Source organism: Osmia bicornis, chromosome 2 (genome assembly GCF_907164935.1).
Source record: "Osmia bicornis bicornis chromosome 2, iOsmBic2.1, whole genome shotgun sequence".
Classification (NCBI taxonomy): domain Eukaryota; kingdom Metazoa; phylum Arthropoda; class Insecta; order Hymenoptera; family Megachilidae; genus Osmia; species Osmia bicornis.
This window is the reverse complement of record NC_060217.1, coordinates 5,381,562-5,403,581: the sequence shown is the minus strand read 5'-3', so window position 1 is coordinate 5,403,581 and position 22,020 is coordinate 5,381,562. Positions and strand designations below refer to the sequence as shown.

General features: G+C 37.1%; 2 protein-coding genes across 2 annotated transcripts in view; both read right to left on the bottom strand.

Annotated features, from left to right (window-relative positions):
* The window catches only part of LOC114878768 (Krueppel-like factor 5), a 245,389-nt gene extending 229,951 nt beyond the window's left edge, over positions 1 to 15,438 (bottom strand). Inside the window, exons 1-2 of the mRNA XM_029192933.2 lie at positions 13,057 to 15,438; positions 1,704 to 2,277 (exon numbers count right to left, since the gene is read on the bottom strand). Coding sequence (XP_029048766.1) covers positions 1,704 to 1,715 — 12 coding nt within the window. The 5' untranslated portion in view covers positions 1,716 to 2,277; positions 13,057 to 15,438. The remainder of the gene's footprint in view (positions 1 to 1,703; positions 2,278 to 13,056) is intronic.
* Positions 15,439 to 16,222: 784 nt separating this feature from the next.
* LOC114878999 (fatty acyl-CoA reductase wat-like) lies at positions 16,223 to 21,661 on the bottom strand. Its single transcript, XM_029193449.2, has 9 exons — positions 21,555 to 21,661; positions 20,896 to 21,075; positions 18,426 to 18,519; positions 18,108 to 18,353; positions 17,895 to 18,040; positions 17,511 to 17,810; positions 16,916 to 17,197; positions 16,597 to 16,854; positions 16,223 to 16,515 (listed from the first exon to the last, which is right to left on the bottom strand). The coding sequence occupies exons 2-9, from the start codon at positions 21,060 to 21,062 to the stop codon at positions 16,407 to 16,409; spliced, it is 1,602 nt and encodes a 533-aa protein (XP_029049282.1). The 5' UTR covers positions 21,063 to 21,075; positions 21,555 to 21,661; the 3' UTR covers positions 16,223 to 16,406.
* Positions 21,662 to 22,020: the final 359 nt, after the last annotated feature.

Here is a 22,020-nt window from a genome sequence, read left to right as displayed (position 1 = left end):
CACGTGACAGTAAATCGCAACGTTTAATGCCATAACACTAATTGTCGCGTTGTCGTGACATTGGACATCATGTAGGGGTGTCCTTCCAAGAACCAAAGGATCCGATCGATTTGCGAAGAATTTAAAAATAAATTTTCTATCCTTAATGACAAGAAAATGATCGCAAGGATACGTCGAGCGCAGATCAGTCGTACATCCTTTCGCCATTGATTATCCTTTTTTCACGACATATACGTTCAACTGGTTTACGAAGGCAGGTCGGACTTTTTCCTCGTGTTTTGCCCGTCCGATACACCATGGACGATCGCGAATAAGCGAAGAGAGGAAGAAAAAGTAGAGGAGAAGCGGAGAGTAGGAGGAAGAGAATGGAGAAGAGGAAGAAGAGGAGGGTTAACGCACTCGCCACACCCTGCTTTAAAGATTGTAAACGATTATTAATGCTCCATCGTGGTTGACCCGTAACCCGGCGGTGGATCCCTCTTTCTATCCCTCTTCTTTTCTAAATCCTCCACGCTCGTCTCTTTCTCCACCCTCGAAATATCCGAGCAAAAGTAACGAGACCGAGTGGCATAACCAGGAGAAATCGAACCGATCGGAATACCCGCTGCCGGCCCTTATCCAACGCTTTTCTTAATTAGCCAACTCCATTACCGTGTATAACTCGAAAGTTATGTTCCGTTATGGTAACCAATTTGCGTATTCTATATTGGCCGCATTAATGTTCCGACCGTGGTTAAAAGGCGGCACGAATTTAGGAATTTAAGTTGATCACTCTTGTAAAACTTCCACTGATTAAATATAATGTACAGAAAATAAAAACATATTTAATCGATCTTTGGATCTTTAACTTTTGTTCCATAGATGGAGTCATTATTTCTGAATTGATTTTATAAAATTTATATATTACAGCATCTTTCGAGGATACTCCGAAGGATCGAAGTAACAATTTGCGGCAAAGAAATACAAAATATATTAACATCGAAAATGTTACGACCACAAGACAGAAATTCAAGAAAGCGTGAATATTTATGCGATATGAATACTTTAAATTTCGTTAAACCAGGTTTATCGAAATGGTTATGGTAATGTCCACTCTGAGTATCACATCGGAGTTACGATAAAGAGAAGGATGCTAATAAATTGCAAAGAGATGGAAGTTTATAATACGTTCGGTAGTCCTTGTTGATCGATATTTACGAGACAGTTTCGGTTCTTCGGATCCGCCATTATCGGATGTTACGTTTAAGCCCGCGCGCTTGATAATCGAATGATTCGCGATATGAAACGATACGACTCGCATAAAGATAACGTTTCGGCGCATCGAAGAAGCGTCGATGTCGCATTATGCAAATTGCACGTGACACGTGCTATATATTTAGTGAAACTTGCGGCATCCGCGGTGATGAAAGAAACTTTTGCATATAAAACCGCATCGGCCGCGACGGGTCCGCTCGTCAATTCGTAATTGACCGGCCGACAAGGAGAAAGAAGATAAAAACGAGGAGAAATCAGGTGTAAAAATATCACCGATACGTTTGGGTGAGATTTTTCGCAACGGATTTCCTTGTGTTGCCGCAATTCTTGTATCGAAATAACATCAGAAAATCTCAAAGAAGAAAAATCACGCAAAATAGAAAGAAAAATAAAAAGTGTAGAGACAGATAACCATATTGGAATTGATAGAAATAGATACAATGACTCACCATGAAAACCATGAACCTTGATTGCAGGTTGGCGCTCTCGATGTAAGTCAGCGTTTCCAGCCGCCGTGCTCGCCGTGTGTTCACTTCCTTTCTCCGTTTCGATCGTTTTCCTGGGATATTAATTCACTTCACAGCCGAGAAATCGATCGGTCAGTCCACTTCGATGATCACTACTCAATTGCACTGTCCAATTTATGAATATACCCCTCGAAGGAACACGCGGTCACCTAAGGGATCATCCGAAACGGAACCGAGGTCTGCGAGATAATTGTGCTCGTTCGATAAAAAGTACGATGCAAAAATAATTGCTTGCTACACGATCCTTATTGCTTCTCGATTATACACGCGTGTAACGTATCTCTATACGGATACATGGGTACGGTATTATCTATCACGTCTAAGTTGTCTAACGACGATTATCCAAATGTGTATTTCCTCCTGTCGTTATATATTAATTAAACTATCTAAGTAACTTATTAATTGGCTATCGGTGGCGACAGATACAGATACTGGCTCTCTACTGGCATCTGATTGGCATACTGGCATGAATACTGGCCCGTTCGGCGTACGTCACCTGCAACATACAAACGTACGTATCTGCATTAGAAATTAGTCAGCACGATTGCGGGAAACTTAACCAGTAACGGCGAGGTTTTATCATAATTCTACTCGTAGCTCGACCCTGCTAAATTAAAATCCTGGAACGGAGTAAAAGCAAGTAATCGTTCCACATTCTAAATGGTCTCGTTCGATGTACACGAGTTGCATGTTCAGCATGTTCCAAAGACAACATTTCTTTCCATTCAATTCGAATCAGTTTTCAATGATTGCAACTTATATACTTTAGACATTCAAACTACTACAATTTACGTTTCGATTCGGAGCTTGTAAGTTAAAAAAAGAAATGAAATCGAACAAAAATTACGCAATCGAATCGGCGGAAAGGCATTGATCGGTATCAGAAAAAACGTAACAGATTGAAGATAATAAGGAGCAAATGGCATCATTTTATCGGGCGCGGTCGACAGTACCTGGCCAGGCCCATGACGCACCCGGTCTTTATTTAAATCGTTCGATCCGTCACGCTATAATCGATTAACGCTAACAGCGAGGGAAATGGAGTCGAGAGTGGCACCGAGATGCACGATTTCTCGCTACCGCGTCCTTCGCCAACACCTCTTGTCTTCTTAATCGACCAACTTGTAATCTAATCAACGGCTAAACATTTCGTTCGTTAATCGAGTTCGCCGAGCACGCGTTAGTTTAGATCGTTATCGAGGATATTACGGGAGAATTTCAATTTCATCCAACCTTCGTGCTTCTCCTTTTACTGTTTGATTGTCGTTAACTATGCCTAGCAATTTCAACAGAGATACTTCGCTAACGCACGAACGCTAATAATAGAGAAAAAGAATGGCGTTTGAAGCGAATTGCGAGGTTAGACCGTATTACAGTTTCTAATTTTACTTTCTGTTAAAGTCGCCCGGAGGGAACGACCCGTGTTTAACGGTGAATTCCAGATCCGGTACCGGTAATGTAGTACAAACATTTCGTACACAATGTGTGTAAAAAAGCGCATTGGTATTCGCACTTTCGTTAGTGCACTTTCACGGCGACTTCGTAACGGTAGCCCTTGCACTCCTGCCACTGCACATGCACCGGCTATGCAGTTCTCTACGAGTCGTACGCAAAGTAGCATAGAATCTTTACGTTTTCTCGAGCAACAGAAAAAAAGGAGCTGATTACAAGTTACAGTGGTACCTCGAGTACGACCTTAATCCGACGATGTTTAGTCTTATACCGAATAGGACGTATACCAAACCAACCTTTCCCTTACTTTTATGATGAGTCAGTTAATAATACATCAACTCCGAATATAATTGATTATTAATTTAATTTTTTCTCTGAGATAATTATCTACAAATGACGCAAAATTCACAGAAAAAATTTGTCACGTCCAAACTGGACGTGTTCCAAAGCAGACGTATACCGGGGTACCACTGTATAGACATTGCTGTCGAATGTAAGTTTCAGTGAAATGTAACAATGTATGGTAACTTTAAAAATATTTCTATACCATGATACACCGAGTTAAGCAGCGACAACGTATTTGCACTGTCGTTGAAATATCAGAGGTTGAAATACGCGAGCACAATTTAGAAAGAATGTAAAATTAACTGGTATCTAGAATGCAGGAGATACGTTTCCTGCTGTGCGAACTTCTGTTCAAACGTTACTTCGCACGTGTTAGAGAAGTTCTAATGAACCGTCATAAAAAACTGCAACAGGACTGTTCCGCAGGAAAGTTCTCTTACTAAGTTTGACTTCAAGCTATGCGTCTAACGTCAATGAACTACAAATGGTGGAAGAAATTATGAGAATTATAGTTATGCAACTTCGTTTTGCGCTATCCGTTACAAATTATGTTTTTCCATCTAATCAAATATGTTCCCGGGGATTCCAGCTAATCTTCCAGCTGCATGCAACGAGACGAATGAAGATTATCGATCAAACGATCGATCGCTGTCAGCTCGTTCGATCGCGAAACAAACATTCTGACGATGTTACCGATAAGTCAGAGGCGTTCACGGTAATCGAGTCATCGATCTCGATTCGAAATCATCGCGAATTCGTATCGCTGTTTTAAAACGCGAACTTCTTCGCAGACTGAACTATCCACGGTCTGCGTTCATAGTTTCTACTTTTAAGAACGTGATTGCACCGTCGTGGCACTCCAACTCTTAATTGAAAGGTTACGAAACCTCGCGTTTAACGAATAAACGCTCGCTGTCCGAGTCGAGAGCAGAACCTATCTACAGAATACTAGATCATCTATTATATCTCTTTCAGCAGATATGACTGTGCATAATCGCGATACATGGAAACTGGGATACATCAAACGACGCGTAAGACTCGACTTTTACATAATTTCGCGTTACGTAATTCGACGCCTTTTGTTCGAACCCATCGAATCAAGCTTTTAATTTAACTGAGATTTTTGTCCAGTCGAGTCTATAAAACGATTCAAAGTTCTTGCAGACAGATCGATCGAATAGAAATCATCGAGTTCATAGTATTATGATGCATTTCCGTGTATTTATGTAGCCGGGAACCTACACGTAGCAGACCATGTGTACGGTTTATGAATGGAACAGCACGCGTGCGCGACCACTGGAACAGTTCGAGCCGGCAGCGAAAGTGACCTGCTCTAACTTGAGTACCTGTTCCAACGCAGAACGTGTATAAGCTAGCGTTTTACACGCACACGCTAGGGCCTTCGTAAGAACTGCCTCGGATAATTGCATCGAGTAGCTAACCGCTCGATGGACCCGAGAGTGCACCGCTGGCTGCAAGTGTGAAATGCACCGCGGGGTGCCATGAATGGTAGTCCCCATAGTTTCAGCAATTTCAAATGGGAAAACTGGTAATTTATAAGTAGATTTTTGTCCACGGAATGTCACTCGGAATCGACATGCCTACCGATCGTTTTACGCTGCTGGTCGCTGTAATTTCTAGTTAATAAGTGTCTGAATCTGTACACCGTCCACGGAAAGTTTCAAAAGGTATCTAAAGTTTCGATTCAGAAAAATTGATCTTATTTCAGAGAACCGTGACGAGATGCATTAAAATGATTTTTATACCGATCGTTATTATGTCTGGATGCGCCTGTAATAATCATACCCATCGTTTCTAATAACGAGTAGAAAGTTGCGTTGATAAATTTTAACGTTAATAAGGGAACACGGGAAGAGATATACGACTTTCTCGTTCACGATGCCAACATTAAGTTATTATTTAAAATTAAATGAAACGTTGGAATACAATTACTCGATACAAGAGACTCGAGGTGAACTTGAAACTTTCCTATGCAACATCGAGGAGATGCATGTTGCACTATGACGCGAAACAGAGAAACTTTCCCCTGTTTGATCAGAAACAACAGAAAAGACAATTAAACGCTTCATCGACACTGTCTCCTATAAATGTATCTTGAACTTTCATAGCAGCTTTATAGACACACGATTTCATTATTACTTCTTTTTATTTGTTCAGCCTCTCGGATACATTGCCGTGCCCTGTCATGTCGAAATAGATATCTGCATGAAACTCGGCCAGTCGTACTACCGGTGCAAATAATTGTGTTATACCGGGACACGTTAGATAATGATCACTACAGATCGCTCGTATCCGCGTGTGAACGAAAGCACATGTACCATTGCCAGGACATTTCCTTATCTGGCCTTCCCTCCTTTCGCCTTGAAAACTACCGTAGTACATAGTACGCTCGTATAGTTATCCGAGACAAATGCCAGACATAGCTGTATCACTTGCGAGTTCAGTTCCAGGCATTAAAATGCGAAAAGATATGCAGGAAGCGTGTATTATGCACATATGTACAGTGGGTCACAAAATTATTCGCTCACCGTTGAAAACAGAATACCTCGTTTAAAATTGGACCAAATAACTTGAGATTTCTTGAGAAGCTATACAAATTAATTTACTAAGATATGTGCCTTTGTCGTTTTAAAAAATTAAAATTTGCCGAAATTTTGTGACCCACTGTACATAAGAATAATCGTACGTGCGATCATTTTTGCCATTTAATTCGCAATACTGCCCAACGATGCAACATAGACATTATTACATTTTTTAAATAGCGAAGCCTGATGCCCAACACCCTTTCTATCACTTCTCAAGCATCGATATTATTAAATTATACTAATTGCCAATCAAGAATAGGCTGTCGGTTCATCACTGCCTTAGAAAGTGTAACAGAATCTCTTATTAAAGAATCCAATTATATTAACGCGTTATGTTCGACATGATGCGTGTAATTAAGTTTACAAGGATGTACGAAAAAGAAAGCTCAGGTGAAAAAGCATTTGCTGAAATCATAATCATCGATGTTCCGACCTATTTAATCCCGCAAATAATCGCGTCGTTTCCACGCGAAACGAACAAGGTTTGTCATCTGTCGTGCTCCTGTTCTGTTAACATTAATATTATATCCGTGACACGTCTACTTTGCACGAAATCGTCCTAATAATGTTAGAACAACCGTACGGTGTCGATGCACGACGTGCATTAATAAACTCGGTTCGTGGCTGAGCGCGCGCTATGCATTGACATTAATTTGAAATCTGTTCGACCAGCAGATCTTATCGATTTATTTCGAAAGCGTATCGTGTTTTAACGTACGCCCGAACTTGGCGACATTCTGACGTATGTATGTGACACGTACCGCGACACACGCTTTTGCATTTATGTTTACATTTGTATACTTTCCTGTACTTCAAATAGGAACGCAACGAATCTACCGTATCTATGTATGTATCTTCGTGATTTATTGAGTTCATTGAATATTTATGACGCGTGGATGCAATTATTTTGCAATGATTTTATATTTTAAGCGACGGAAATGCAAGAAACGAAAATGATTCAGTGGAAGTTTTAATTTTAGCAATGAAATAAACTATTTAAGATAACGCTAAATTTAATTTATTTTTTCTGACGAACTGCCAGGTATGAAACTTTCACAAAACGCCGTTCTTTCATTCCATTATATTAAAATAGCCGTCTGATCCTTGATACACGCGTGTGAACGCATTAGCGGCTTATAAACGCGGTTTCTAATACGCGGCGTATAATAACGCGTTAATAGGAATGCATCAAGCCCAGAATACCGTGTCAAGCATATAAATATAGGCATAGTTGCAATATGCACACATGCACCTATATCAGAACGTACCGCAAAAGAAATTCTCATTCTGTCACGTGTTAATGTAGATCACGTACGTACGTGTACCTCTCCCTCCTATCAGATTTTATCGCCCGATGTGAAAGAATGAAAATTAACGAGCTGATTTAGGTCCCGAATTATAGGATATCCAGTTGAAAGACCTCCATACACCAATATTATTCTATTACCCATTGTTTTTTTTTTTCTCTATAATATAAAATATCTTCGAAGCGATATTATTAGAAAGCACGCTTTTCCTTTGAAAATCCTTTCCGCGCTAGTTTTCCTGATCGAGTGAAAGGAAGCTGGTAGCAAATGGAGAAGTTTTCCTCGAATGAACGAATTCGTGTAACCGGCTTTTGTTAAGCCAGATGCAACGTCTCATTAGGCGTAATCCAAGAGTCTTTTAAGCGCAACGTTCGTGCTAGCAATAGAACGTTAGAGTATCAATTATGACGGGACGTGCATCAATTGAGACGAAACATTTCAACGGTTTTTATCGAGCTTCTCATTATCGACAGCCACTTGCTTCTCTACTATCTTCGGCCTCTCTTACTGCTGGCCATCGTTTGTAAGCATTCATTTAATTTTACCGCCCGACCTATTGACGTTTTTACTATTACCGGAGTGCAACGCTCGATCCACTAAACCGTACAGCACAAAACGTCCCGGTAGTACGAAGTTGAAGTTTCGTGTAATTTAAATCTTACAACGATAATCATACACGTGATTGCGAATGGTAAACCCGGACTAATGAGACGTCAAAGCGAACAGGTAATTATTAACTTTTCTTTCGTGATTGACCTATTAAACGATTTAAATAAATACCATCACCGTAAGTAATCTAGCCATCCTTCCAGAAATGAATATTAATTATTCTTTCGTTCCTTTTATTATACAATACTAGCCACGACCGAGGTACATTTTCTATGCAAGTTTAACCATCCGCCGTGTGCGCGCTCACGCTTCGTATCGTCGTCGTCGTACGCTTTGAAATCCTCGACTTATCGTATTATCTCGTAATCCTCGGTTGAAAGTCCGACGAAACGATAATAATGAAACAACAAGCAGCGAAACTAGCGTTCAGACTACCAACACGGAACAGCAATAACTACAACGTCTCGTGTCTTTTACTGCTCTGCACTAAAACCAACTTTCGTACGCATTCGTTGCACCGAGACAGTAAATAGGAAACGCGGTTTAAAGCTTCCGAGTGAAATGATAGTTTATCAATATCAATACCTCGACGGTTATCTTTGCATTATTGTTCTTTATTTCAATGGAACTGAACCGCGCGGTGCTAAATAACACTAAACCAGTGCGGGTTATTCATAGTAATTTTCAATTAAGAGTGAACATAAAATAACGAGACGAAGATAAACGATTTTATTAATGAACAAAAGAATCAGACGGCGGTGTTGCAAGAGAAAAGAGACGAAACTAATACACGGATTAGTCATTCGAATTAATCAGCGAGACTCTCATTGAGTAACAATATTGTTCTTTTGGAACACGTAGCTAAAGCTTTTCCTACCTGTTACTCTATAAAAACTTTCCATACTTTGTGTTTGAATTTTTTTTTATTAATGTTACAGTGTGTTTAGAACACAGAATATTCATTAACTCTCAATTAGAGAGAAGTTGTTACGCACACATCTTATTTATTCTATAACAAAAGGTAAAACTAGACTCAGATGCATTTCCTGATAAGTTCTTATTAGTAATTCAAATAGCTTACGCTGGAAATAATTTCAAGAGAAACCGTATACGCTTTTTAATATTCACTAACGATTTTGTTAACAAAGCACCTATTATAATATCTCATTAAATATTGTTACACTGACAATGAGATATATCATCATTGAATAACAATTAATTAATATTACCGGCCATTTGCATCGTTTAGTAATTTCGACTGTTCAATTATTTTCAGAGAGAGAGATGAAACACAAGGAAGAGAAAAATTAATCCACACTATACAACGATTTTAATATCATCGTCACCGCCCTTTCCCCTCGAAAGGGTGAGAGAAGTTACGTGGGGACGTGGTATTGAACGGTAGCCGTCAGCGTGCGATCCCATTAGCCCGTATTGTATGCTAATGAGCGGTTGTCGCCTGTGATCCATACTTATATATCGCGTTATATCGCCGCCAGCGGTTCTCCATTTTTCAATCGCTGACAGTGTGCATTCTCGCGAGAAATCGCGCGTTGCATCGATGCACCGCCTGCATCATCGTTGCACCTCGAAATTTTGCATCCCAAATATCGATACAGAAATGGCGGAATTATTATATACAATCAACAGAAAGAAAAAAAGTGTAATTATTTGTAAAATTTCCGTTAATAATCGCACGTCTTCGATTACAATGTGGTGCATTTTAAGTAGCCCTAAAACGCAACTAGTTCTTAATGCCGACGTAAGCACAGATTAATGGGTGCGTAAATTTTTTATGTGCCATTAAAAGTGATCGTGAAAAGGATCGTACGAACGCGGTTGTTTCGCGCTTGCGTTGGCGTCCGAAGGCATTCGAACCGAAGCCTGAACGCAATGATGTTCCGTGCAAAAGACTGAAACGAGTGCAATTAACGTTACGAGTAGCGGCGGGTCATTATCCGACTGAATCCAGCCTCGTCTCAAAACCGCAAATTACCCGCGGCAACATACACGCCTGCGTTTGACACACATCGACAATGCACACAAGCGAATCGAGAATAAGTTCGAGTATCGTGGTACAAGATGAATTAGATATCAACAATTAAGAACACGAATGTGTACGCATACATTATCGAGGCTCGTTTGGAAGAAAGGGAAGAAGAAAAATATTCATGTGCATGGAAATTAATTAATTATCACGAAGAAACGAGGCGCTAGACTTACATTCATGCAACGTATTAAGACATAAACCTGGTGTAACGTTAAACACCGCCAATGAAGGACGAACAAGAATATAAAAGTGTTCATTAAAACGTGTTGCAATTTATATCTGTGTTTTCGAAATTTATCGATAAAATAATCTGTGTCTAACTGTATCCGCCTTGTTCAAGGATTAATTATTGCTCATTAAGATATACCAATAGCACGACATCGATATCGATAGCATACGAAATGGAAGAAAGTCGCGTTACCATATCAACAGGAGTAACGACGTATCTAACGTAAGTACCTTTCAATTAATTCCCATACGTTCTTCTGTGGACAACGATGCGAGATAATCATGTCAATAATCATCGGAACAAGTTATACGGCACGTGTTGCCGTGATCGCGCGTTCGTAGGCGATTAAAACGTCTCGTTGTACGTCGGAAGTCGAGCGAAGACAAAATCAGGGACGTCTAGGCGTTGTCGCTTGGCTAGCCGAGCCCCGATACACAAACCGTGTCGACATAATTATGCTACGCGCCGTCAGGTAGATGAAGCCGATACGAACGTGGGACCGTTTAAGCGCCTTTACAAGCATAAATAATCCTATTAAACGTGTCACTGGCTGTGTCAACAATCTGACAGCGAACAAGATAGAAACTTAGCAGAAGGTAGGAACGGTTAGGCGTGTTCCCCCGGTGTACCCCGGTACACCCATCATTCGGTCGTTCGAAGTGAACCAAGTCAAGGGAGAATCGTTTCAACCCCACGAGGAAAAATAATTCCGTCTAAAGTGCATCGTGTTTAAACATCGTGCAACACGATGGATATTTATCCACCGTATTTTTTAAACAGCTCTAGCTAACATAACGAACGTCGTTCTATGAAAAGGGTACGAGACGTCGAAGTCCTTCGAGAAATACACGTTACGTCTTATTTCACAGTTTCGTCTTCTTACATTTCTATTTTCCACCTGAAATTTTTCTATCCGTACCCGGTAATAGATTTAGATTTTATGTATTACCCGTTGAATATCAACCATCAATTGTAACAGACATTAAAAATACACGATTACAGTGAACAGTTATCTCGTAGTTGAACAGCTGTTTATTCATTTAGATGCCTCGAGCTACTTCACCTTTCTCGATGTGTATGTAAATATAAGTGTACACGAGACGCGCGAGGTTCGAGTGTCATCAAGACGTCCGTAAACTTAAAGGGGAAACGTGAGTTTCGCTTCGGGAATCGTATACTGTATAAAACACATCGAACAACTTTACACGAGAAACAAGTTAACCCTTTGGGGACGAAGCATTCTTCAGCTTGCATAGAGTATTATTAATTTAAAGTAAATGAAATAATAATTCCATTCTTTCAAGCGTATATTATAAATCTTTATTACCTGCTTTTATACCTGTGTTTTGCATCAAGAATGTGTAAACACACATGTGCATCGATCGTCCGCAAAGGGTTGTACGAAATAATAGAATTACGAATGTAATCGACTAAAATATAAATAAATAAAGATTCTAAAAATTTGGAATTGACTACGAATTTCTGGATACGCTTCGACGAAGCTTCGTCGCAAGTCTCGTTGGCGAACCCTCGTAAACCTGACAATTACACGAACTCATACCGTGAAGCATGAGTCGCAAATGAAATAACCACCAGCGGCTAATAACCGTCTTCTCTGTCCCTTTGTGTTTTATTCTACCCATCGCTCTATGTGTTCTCTCTAACGCCGTGTAATTGCGACAAAATGTTACCCATTCGGTGCAGAACCGAGAACAAACCAAATTAGGAACGTGCGACCGCAAATTAAGATGCGCTGTTCGTTTCTCGTATACCTGTTCATTCTATACAATTCCCTTTTGTTTATTTACGCGAACATGTATAAGCAGTCTTGTAATACAAATGAAAAAGTAATTAATGAATTAAAATTGTTAAAGGTGTGAAAAATCTCGATGGAGTCCAGTTTATTGCACCTCGAGGCGTAAGATCCCAAGAGTGTGTTACAAAACAGAGAATCCTCTTTTGGCTGTGCACTCTCGAGGATAGCATACGTTTAACTCATTTCTTACGGTAAGTCCCAATTGGGGATTTAGCTACTTAGCAAAATAACGATCAGAGTTAATTTCGTGCTAGAACACACCTTTCTACGAGGATATTCCCTAAATCTCACGCGTTTAGAGGGAGTTTCAACATCAACTATTTTCAAAAGCGCGCACCACAGTATATTAATATTTATAATACATAATCATGAAACGGTGTTAATTAACCGGTTTGTTCTGACATTTATGATAGAGGCTGTTGCCACGAAGAACTTTACGAAGAAATAACCACGCCAGAAATACAACCCAGCTTGCATTCCTCTGTGACATAGAGCGGGGGAGGACAGACGCAAACAGGAGGTAAAGATCGATAGAGGTTCGACGACTCGACAACTAACTGCTGTCTATATTCCACGCGATGTACTTGTTTATCGACGGAAAAAGTACGATTATTTTCCACAGATATTTATTTCGATATCATTTATCCTCTTTATGTTACGAAATTTCATGTTTCATGTGGTTCCATACGGAACGATTTTGAATTGGAACAGAAATGGCGGGAAAAAAGTAAAATGGCGTCATCTAAACGCGATTGACTTTTTCAAATTTAGATGTACGTATAATACTCCACGCGTGGAAAATTATATTATTTCTTTTCTCTTATATTGCAAAGAATATAATTAATGTGATATTGTACTCACCAAATTTTCTATCGAGATGATCGGAGAAACGACGTTCCTTTCAGACAACTTAATCCGAATAATGACGTTGCTGGCATCGGTTATCACAGAGTTTCCGTGTGAACGAGAATATATTTCAGGCTGTCATCGTAGCTGGCTGACTCGCAATCGTTGAAAGCACACCACGAAATGACAATCACTTTTAACGATGGTTCGTTGAAAACAGTGTCACTTCGCGTATTGACAGTCTGGTTAATGCAGTCGAACGATACGTCACAGGTAGAAACGATTGTCAAAGCGTGTTCATACAGAGGAAACATTCACATTCTGCAATCCCCATTGTCGAATCAGTTGAAATTTCGTTTCAACAAAAACTATTAATCACTACAATCACTGTTTTCGAACCGAACGTGCTCCGTTCCCGATTTCGTACAAACGCGGATCGCGCGGCCATCGTCTACTGATGTCTAGCGTCACCTAACTCAAAACGATATCGATGTATCGATATTTTTTCGAAAACTCACCACGACTCCATCTTGTGATTAATCGATCTATGACTGTTGCGTTGCATCTTTAAAGGGGTTAGGTACGCTGCCAATTTAATTTGAATAATTAAATCAGGTCTGATTCTTTGAATTAATTGATTACCTCGGAAGGACGAGAAAGATACTCCAATAAATCTCCAACAGATTAGTTTCCATGAATGATCGTTTCTTCACATGTTTATTTAATTTCTTTTATAGCGTGTTGTTGATGGTCGCCAGAGGTCAGTGACGCCCGCTAAATCATCTGTTGGTACTATCGCGAGCATAACGTACAATAAACCGCTACTTCCAAAAACGATGCCTCTTGTATTATATGTCTAATAATGAAGGTTAGGAGTGCTGTTTCTCAGATATTTATCATGCGTGTTTCTTTTATGTTTCGATAAACACTTTTCCGAACGAAGCTTGATAACGTGTAACGATGAAAATATTTTGGTGTTTCAAAAATTGTGCTTTACAGTAGCCGATCGAACAAGGTATGAGAACAAATATTTAACTCCACTGTCGATGGACACTCCAGGGTTGATTTTCGTTTCTGGACGGTTCAGTTTAAAATGTATGACGTAAATGGCGGCAAGGTCTCAATAGTCGCATGCGATGGTACCCGATAAGTATACCAAAGAGACTACAATAGATTATTCTCCTCTCGCTAGTGGCACACTATGGACTTTATCTTTCTTGAATCATGCTCGGTTTCAATGCGTCTGTCATCGATAACACGAACGTCAATGCATCGTTCCAGTATCGTCTCCAACGATTAAGATCACCATCGCGACGCGGTGAATACGATCGACGAGCTTGTCTCTGTACACCGTTGAGAATTCTCCAGAGTCCGCCGCGTGTCGTTCGAAAGTAGACGGATTACCGACGTTCACGAAACTGTTCGTTTGGTCATCACCATGCCGTGACGCGAAATAGGAGCGAACTGCGCGGAACGCGTGCAGACAGAACGCACTAAACGACAAATGGACGGAGCCGCTGTTGGCTGACTGCCGACGGTCGAACACGCTCGAGTCCCAACGATCAGCTGATCGGCACGCGCGCTACTATGGTAACCAACGTCAGCGGGCTCCGGTAGGGTTGCACGCGCACACACACACAAGTTTTGGAGGGCGCCCCTTACGGTAGCCTCGAGACTCCGATAACGTATACGTGCATCGTGCGTGCGCACACACGTGGTTAGAAGATTTGCGCCCGCGCGTCTGCGTGTGTGGGTGTGCGGGTACGATACCGTATTATCCGTAGATGACAAAACACGACGACAACGGCGACGATGACAGAAAGAGGCAAAGGTCGAATGAAAAAAAAAAAAACTTCCTTTCGCCTTCTCTGTTTTCCTTATTTCCTTTTTTTCTATCTCGCTTTTTCTTTTCTTTATTTAATTGCAATTGACTACGCGACACGCAACGTCACTGCAGACTTGAATACTATGACCGTGTGCAAGTCGCAAGGTAATTCAAAATACTGCCGTGACTCGTCACAAAATCGACTACGGTGACCGTATCTGACAGGAAGGAAAATCACGAGGTAATCGTGGCGCGAGCGGCAACGTACGCCATCCACTCGTGTCGGCAGTCGGGCGTGCACTGCCTTCCTGAGTCGCCGGTTGGTTCTCGATCCTCGACTCTGTTCGCTCGACTCGCTCGCCTGTTCGCGGCCTCCATCCCCGTATCGCACTACGGCTACGATCATCGGTGGTATATACACGATGCTTGCACGGAACTTACCCGTTTCTTTTCGCAATCCATCTCCTCGGATACATCCTTATCATTAGCAACCTTATTATCATCATTTGATCTTGATCTATATAATTTATGGATAATACGATCGATGCTAGAGGAAGAATCTTTCGAATCTATCGCAAAAAGTTCAGATTTGTTGCCATTAAAAAACACGATTCAGATCTTGATGCTTTAAATTAAAAAATTTTAAATCATTCTAGGATTATATTCTTCGTTACTTTTACTGTAATTATAAAAAAAAAGATTACAGTATGACATAGGGCAATTAACGCATCCTTTATCTATAGTAAATAATAGTAGAATAAATAAATAAATTTGTACAATTGAAATGGATTAAGTACGTAAACAGACTCATAGTCCAATACTATTAATAATAAGAAATAAAAATAGATATACAAAAGTTTGATTTTCATGCTTCAAAATTATTTTATATATGTCTATTAAAACAATTTAAATTCTATGATTTCTCTATGAGACAAAAGTTACAAACCACCTGTAAAAAATTTTAAACGTTATTAATTCAAAGATTAATAGTTACATGCGAAAAAACATGATTTAAAAATATTTAAATGATATTCTTGATCACCACGTAATCTGTTATTTAAATTCTTGATCAATTTTAAGTATTTACATTTCATAAAGCACATAAAAATTAAGTAACTTTGAGTTGTTAATGTAATAAATGAATCACTGACAGCTAAATATGTATTTGACATTAAAAATATTAAATTAAATATGAAACACATTTTATGAATAACTTGCCATTTTTTTACAATTGTAGATAATATATAATAGCTACAATAACAAAATGTAATTTAAAATAGTTAAACAACTTTTAAGGAATATGAATTTAATTTGATTTTAATTTTATATATTATTAGGGAATAAAATAAAAGAAAATTGACAAAGTATACGTATTTATTCAAAAAACGAACATATAGATCTGTGGCGACATCTATCAGCACCATAGCAAACTAGATTCATCTAATCAATAGTAGATATTTGCAATACATACAAGAAAAAATTATTACCACAATACTTTATTGTTTAGAAAATAAAATTACAAAACTAATATTACCAATCGTTAATGTGCCAAAGGGCAGAATGACCAAAGGTAACTGATGAAAGAAAACAGTATCCATAAACTTAACAAGATTATTGATGTTAGGAGTGTATAATGAATCTTGCGCAACCTAAAATGGATTTATTACGGATAATGATCATGTCATAAATATATAATTTTAATATTACTAACTTTTTAAGAAGTTACATACCTACTATACGCAGCTCGACTCTCGTCTAGATTGTCGAGTGGATCATTTAACATGAATACACGTAGACCTCGTACGTGTATATAAAAGTACGCATCCCAATCTAGTTCTCCTATATCAAAGAAAAAGTTTTTTCGATCAACAGAATTCATTTTGTTCCAAAGTTTTAAAACATTTTCATTTCGGAAATTCCATTCCCTTGTTGAGAAGTAATGTATTACATTACTAAATTTGTGTATTTTTCTATATGCATCCATCAATCTATAAATACATTTTAATTAGTATTATTGTACTAGTTCTATTATATGTATAAAACACTCACATAGGTTTTCTACCAATAAGATAAGCTGCTGTATCAACAATAACTGCTGGTACTAGATGGAATAAGAAGACACAAATATTATGCATAAATAAATAACTATTGAGTATGAATGCATAATACCACACAACTCTTTTACTAGGTACTTCAAAAGCATAATTTTCATTTTTCTTCATAAATTCACCCCAAGTAATTGGATTCTGACAAGAAGATATAGAATTATAAATAGGTACTTTCTCCTCATCAGGTATAATGGAATCTGGACTTGCTTTTATTGGACGTTTTCTGTAAAAATCAAATAATGTTTTTATATTTAAAAGCAATTATTTACTAATGCAAATTTTTCTTAATTGGTACTTCAGATTTTTAAGATTATGCTTTTCAGATTTTTAAGATTTTTAAGATAATGTTGTAATTAAACAACATTGCTCAATTTGCTTGTTCTTAGTAACAAAGCTTGATAAAGCAAATAATACATATATAAGCTAATAAGCTTATATAATGTAAATCTCAAATGAAAAGACCATAAAAACCTAAAGAACTTTAGTCTTGAAATCTCTTAGCTTAAATATCAGAATTGCAATTAAAACTCCATTACCTGGTACCCACATCCCAAGCAGCAGATATAATGGTGGCAACAACATAATCTGCTGGTATAATGTCTGCCACTTTTTCTTTACGACAGTGTAACGTATGCAATAGACCTAAACCAGCTCCCAAAACAACACCTGTTGCCCCATATAAATTGTTTGTCCACCCAGAAATTGGTTCCGTATAGGTTGATGTAACAATAGAAGGTCGCACAATACAAACTGGAAGATCATTGCTATACTTTAACACAGCATTCTCTCCTATTGCTTTAGTGAATACATATGTATTAGGCCATTTGTCAAGCAATCTATAAACAAAAAATATTTTTTTTCATGATTAATTTTCTTATCTGCAATATTAAAATCAGTAAGTTTATTGGAATGATACCTACATGGGAGTAGTACGTGTTATCATATCATCATCCAAAATATCCATCAGTGACACTAACTTATCAGCATCAATGGTATAACTGTAATGTTTCTCATCAATAAAATCACGTATGCAGTGTGCATATGCAGTTGATATATGTACAAATGCCTGTAAATAGAAGCATTAATATTCATCTATATTTTCAGTTAAATATCTTCAAAAATATTCAATCCACCTTGAAAGAGGGTATTTGTTTTACAAATGTCAGTAAGAATTTCGCGGTTTGCACGTTGATCGCCGTTATTACACGAAGTTTCGCTTCGAATCGAACAAGTGCCGCAACATTGAAAACTATGTTTGTATTCATTAACATTTGTTTAATTTCCGGTGACCAGCCATATTCAGGTTTCGATCCATCACCTTCCACTAGCACCACTTTACTTAGGAAGTTCGGTTGTTCTTTCTTCAATCTATCATAGATCTGAAAACAATACAATAATAAAATGCATTACTGTTCAATTACACATTTTATTATTACGTCTACATTACTCACAATATCATCAAAGTTTTCCTTAATCCGTTCTGATGAACTTTTCTCTTTTTTCGGTCTTACTACCAGATACAATTTGGAAATATTTGGGCAACATCTGTAATTGTGTATACAATGAAACCCACTGACCTACACTTAATGCACTCGTAAATGTTTAAATTTCCTGTTTATTTACATTTTTAATTATATTACCTAAATGAATTATTAAATAGCATCGATCACGAAGAAATTATAATAGTGTATCAATTAACTTATGAATCAGACATATTATTGTTTGATATGTAATTAAACTACAGTAGGTACTTTCTTAAGCGTATTTTGCTTTCAATAATTTCAATCTATTTCTTTTGTGATTTGTGCATTTTCTTCCGTTTATCGTTTATGGTACGATAAATTATTTTTCTTAGAATTCAATTTCGAATTCTGATTTGCCATTCTTTAAAATTGTATGGTCACCGTAGGTGTGCATTAATTCATTTAAATCGTAGACGCATCAATCGGTGGTGTATAAACACCGGATGTACTTTTGAACCGTTCAATGATCGTAACACTGACATGGCATTGCAAATTTTTGGAGGATATGACGCGTTGATACTAATGTATGAACTAACGACATAATTACAAAATAAAAACTAGTTCTCAAGATAAACCATTGTATCCTATGTAATCATATTATAACTCTCATAATGCAAATGAATATTAATGGAAAATAATGTGACTATTAACTGAAAAATACCTTAAATTAATACCTTAAACGCCGCAGTGGCGATAAAAAATGCTATTATTTCATCTTCCAATTTAAATTTCGCATTTACTCTCTTATGAAATTGATATAATAATACTATGTAGTTAGAATTTATAACACTTACAAGGAAGGGTTTTTAGGTGTCCGCCTCCGATTGTTTTGATTTTTGGATATGTTTTAAAGGACCGAAAAATAAGGTATACGTATTTTTTGATTTTTGCCCGTTTTCATATTTAGGGGGTGAAACGACCCCCCAATGTTTCGGCTACAATAGGCTATCTCGGAAACTATCATAGATAGAAGAAAAGTTTCGTGGTTTTTTATGAACATTTAACAGCTGGTCATAAATTTTGTAAAAAATAATTTGTTTATAACATTATTTTAAAAGTAATCACAATTTACATAATAACAAAAAAGAACATAAATTTGTTTCTGAATCCATTGACGTATTATATGATATGATTGCCTTTTACATTTTTGCACATTTTAAAATTAAATATGTATCGCGCACATACGCCGGGTCACGGTCATATCAGATATAGATGTACGATTAATATCCATTACGATATCTAGCGTTTACCATGTATACTAGGCATTAATACAGTTATTTAAAGCTTACAATATTAATAAAAATTATATTAGTACATTAGTACATGAGTGGCAGAACTTCTCAAGAAAGTGCAAAATGCACGAATGATGGTTTGAAGAACTATATGTACACATATGATTAATATCGATTTAATTGACCGTGCGTCATAGATGGTATGATCGCTAATCGATGTATGTGCGCGATGCATATTATATGATATTAAAATATGCAAAAATATAAGAGGCAAACGTAACATATACGTCAATGGATTCAGAAAAAAGTTTGTTCTTTTTTGTTATTATGTAAATTGTGATTACTTTTAAAATAGTATTACAAACAAATTTTTAGTTATAAACAAATTATTTTTTACAAAATTTATGACCAGCTGTTATATTATTCCTTCGAAAGTTTTCTTCTATCTATGATAGTTTCCGAGATAGCCTATTGTAGCCGAAACTTTAGGGGGTCGTTTCACCCCCTAAATATGAAAACGGGCAAAAATGAACAAATACGTATACCTTATTTTTCGGCCCTTTAAAACATATCCAACAATCAAAACAATCGGAGGCGGACACCTAAAAACCCTTCCTTGTTAGTATTACTAATAATAATACTACTTAAAATTTATTTTTATTTTCCTCCTCAATTATTAAATTATATGAAATTTGTGGTGGCGACCACCGCTGACTTTTACGGCGCGGCGCGGCGTTCAATGTGTGTACATTACAAAATATTAATCCTCAAACGGTAGAGCTCTGAAACAGCAACGATTTGAATTTAATTTTTAATTTAATTTTCCAGTAACTAACATTTTTTTCTTTGAAAATTTGAAGGTATAATTTTAATCGAAGCACTGAGTCGTGTGTGACCTGACTCTACCGTACGAGACTTGACCATTTCCGGAACTCTAATACAGTATGCGAAAACAATAATAATTTATTCACGCAATGTACAATATTCAACTAGTGCCAATCAGTAAACGTATCGACAAAATTAATTCATGAGCTGCTAATGTCACCTAATGATATCTTGAAATTTTCATTACAAAATTGTAACATTTTTAAATTCATTTTCAACTTAATGACGATAGTAAATGTGGTAATGTATAGTAATTTAAAGTACGTTATTGCAAATATTACCTGAGTAACTTTTCGACGAGTAACTTCCCCAGGAAACCTGTCCCTCCCGTTACCAAAATATTAGCTTGATCGAAAAAGGATATGATTTCACTTTTTTCGGTCGATTCTGGTGGTTCAGACATATCCAGTATATCGTGTACGTACGAGTCACAGCTTCCTGTTGTCATCTTGATAGTGAACCTGTTTAGTTTGAATAATATGTGTAATTCAATAAAAAAATAGTCATTTAACATATAATTAAGAAATATTTAAATTATTTCACACAATCGACAAGTTTTATCGTAATATATTCAATCTGCTTTTAAATTTACATTTTTATCAAATTGTCATACTTCTACACTGTTAAACATAATGAAGTAAAACAAAACCAAAGAAATAAAAGAAACCAAAGAATAAAAAAATCCAATATGGAAAAACCCCTCTCTATAACTATGATAGATTTTAATTAAAAAAAAAAATTAGATTTTACTATAATATTATAACTTGATATTGTTTAAAATATATTATATTTTTTGAAAAACGTTGAAATGTTTATTTTTTAATCGGTGAATATGACATCACTTAAGAATGTAAAATTAAAATTTTCAAGGAACTTGGAATGTTGATAAAATTATTAAATTAACAGAACATAGGTCAAACATTGTTTTTATATCGCTTACCAAGTACTAGTTGATAGTCCAGTTAACAAATTCGATGTGAATTCACCGACGGATGGATGTCAATTGCAACGTATTCCGACTCCGTTAGTATACCTTTAAAGAGGTACACATTTCCTCAAACGCACACTATGTATCATAATATATGTAAAGCTGACCTTTATGCAGATTAACTTTTTCTCAAGTACAATAAATCTATTCCTGATGTGTATTTCAATGAATTTGATAATAATTAGAATATAACAGAACTACTAAAAGAAAGGAATAAGTAAGAGAAGAGAAAGTTGATTCAAACATTAATTTACATTTTCTGTTGTGTTAATCGAATAAAAATATATAATTCGTGGTAAAATTTGCAATTTATTGTTAATGAATGGAAGGATCAACGTGCATATTCTGAAATTTACTTTACAATGTAAAGAAAACAATTCGTTGTTATTAATTATTGATACTGCTCTGGGTATTGCAA

What these genes read in the sequence shown, in the direction of transcription:
- LOC114878999 (XM_029193449.2), bottom strand. Translation starts at nt 21,062, where the DNA reads ATGACAACAGGAAGCTGTGACTCGTACGTACACGATATACTGGATATG. An exon ending in ATAACACGTACTACTCCCAT is followed by an intron (nt 17,811 to 17,894) that starts GTAGGTATCATT and finishes TTTTGTTTATAG; the next exon opens with ATTGCTTGACAAATGGCCTA. An exon ending in AGTCGAGCTGCGTATAGTAG is followed by an intron (nt 16,516 to 16,596) that starts GTATGTAACTTC and finishes AATCCATTTTAG; the next exon opens with GTTGCGCAAGATTCATTATA.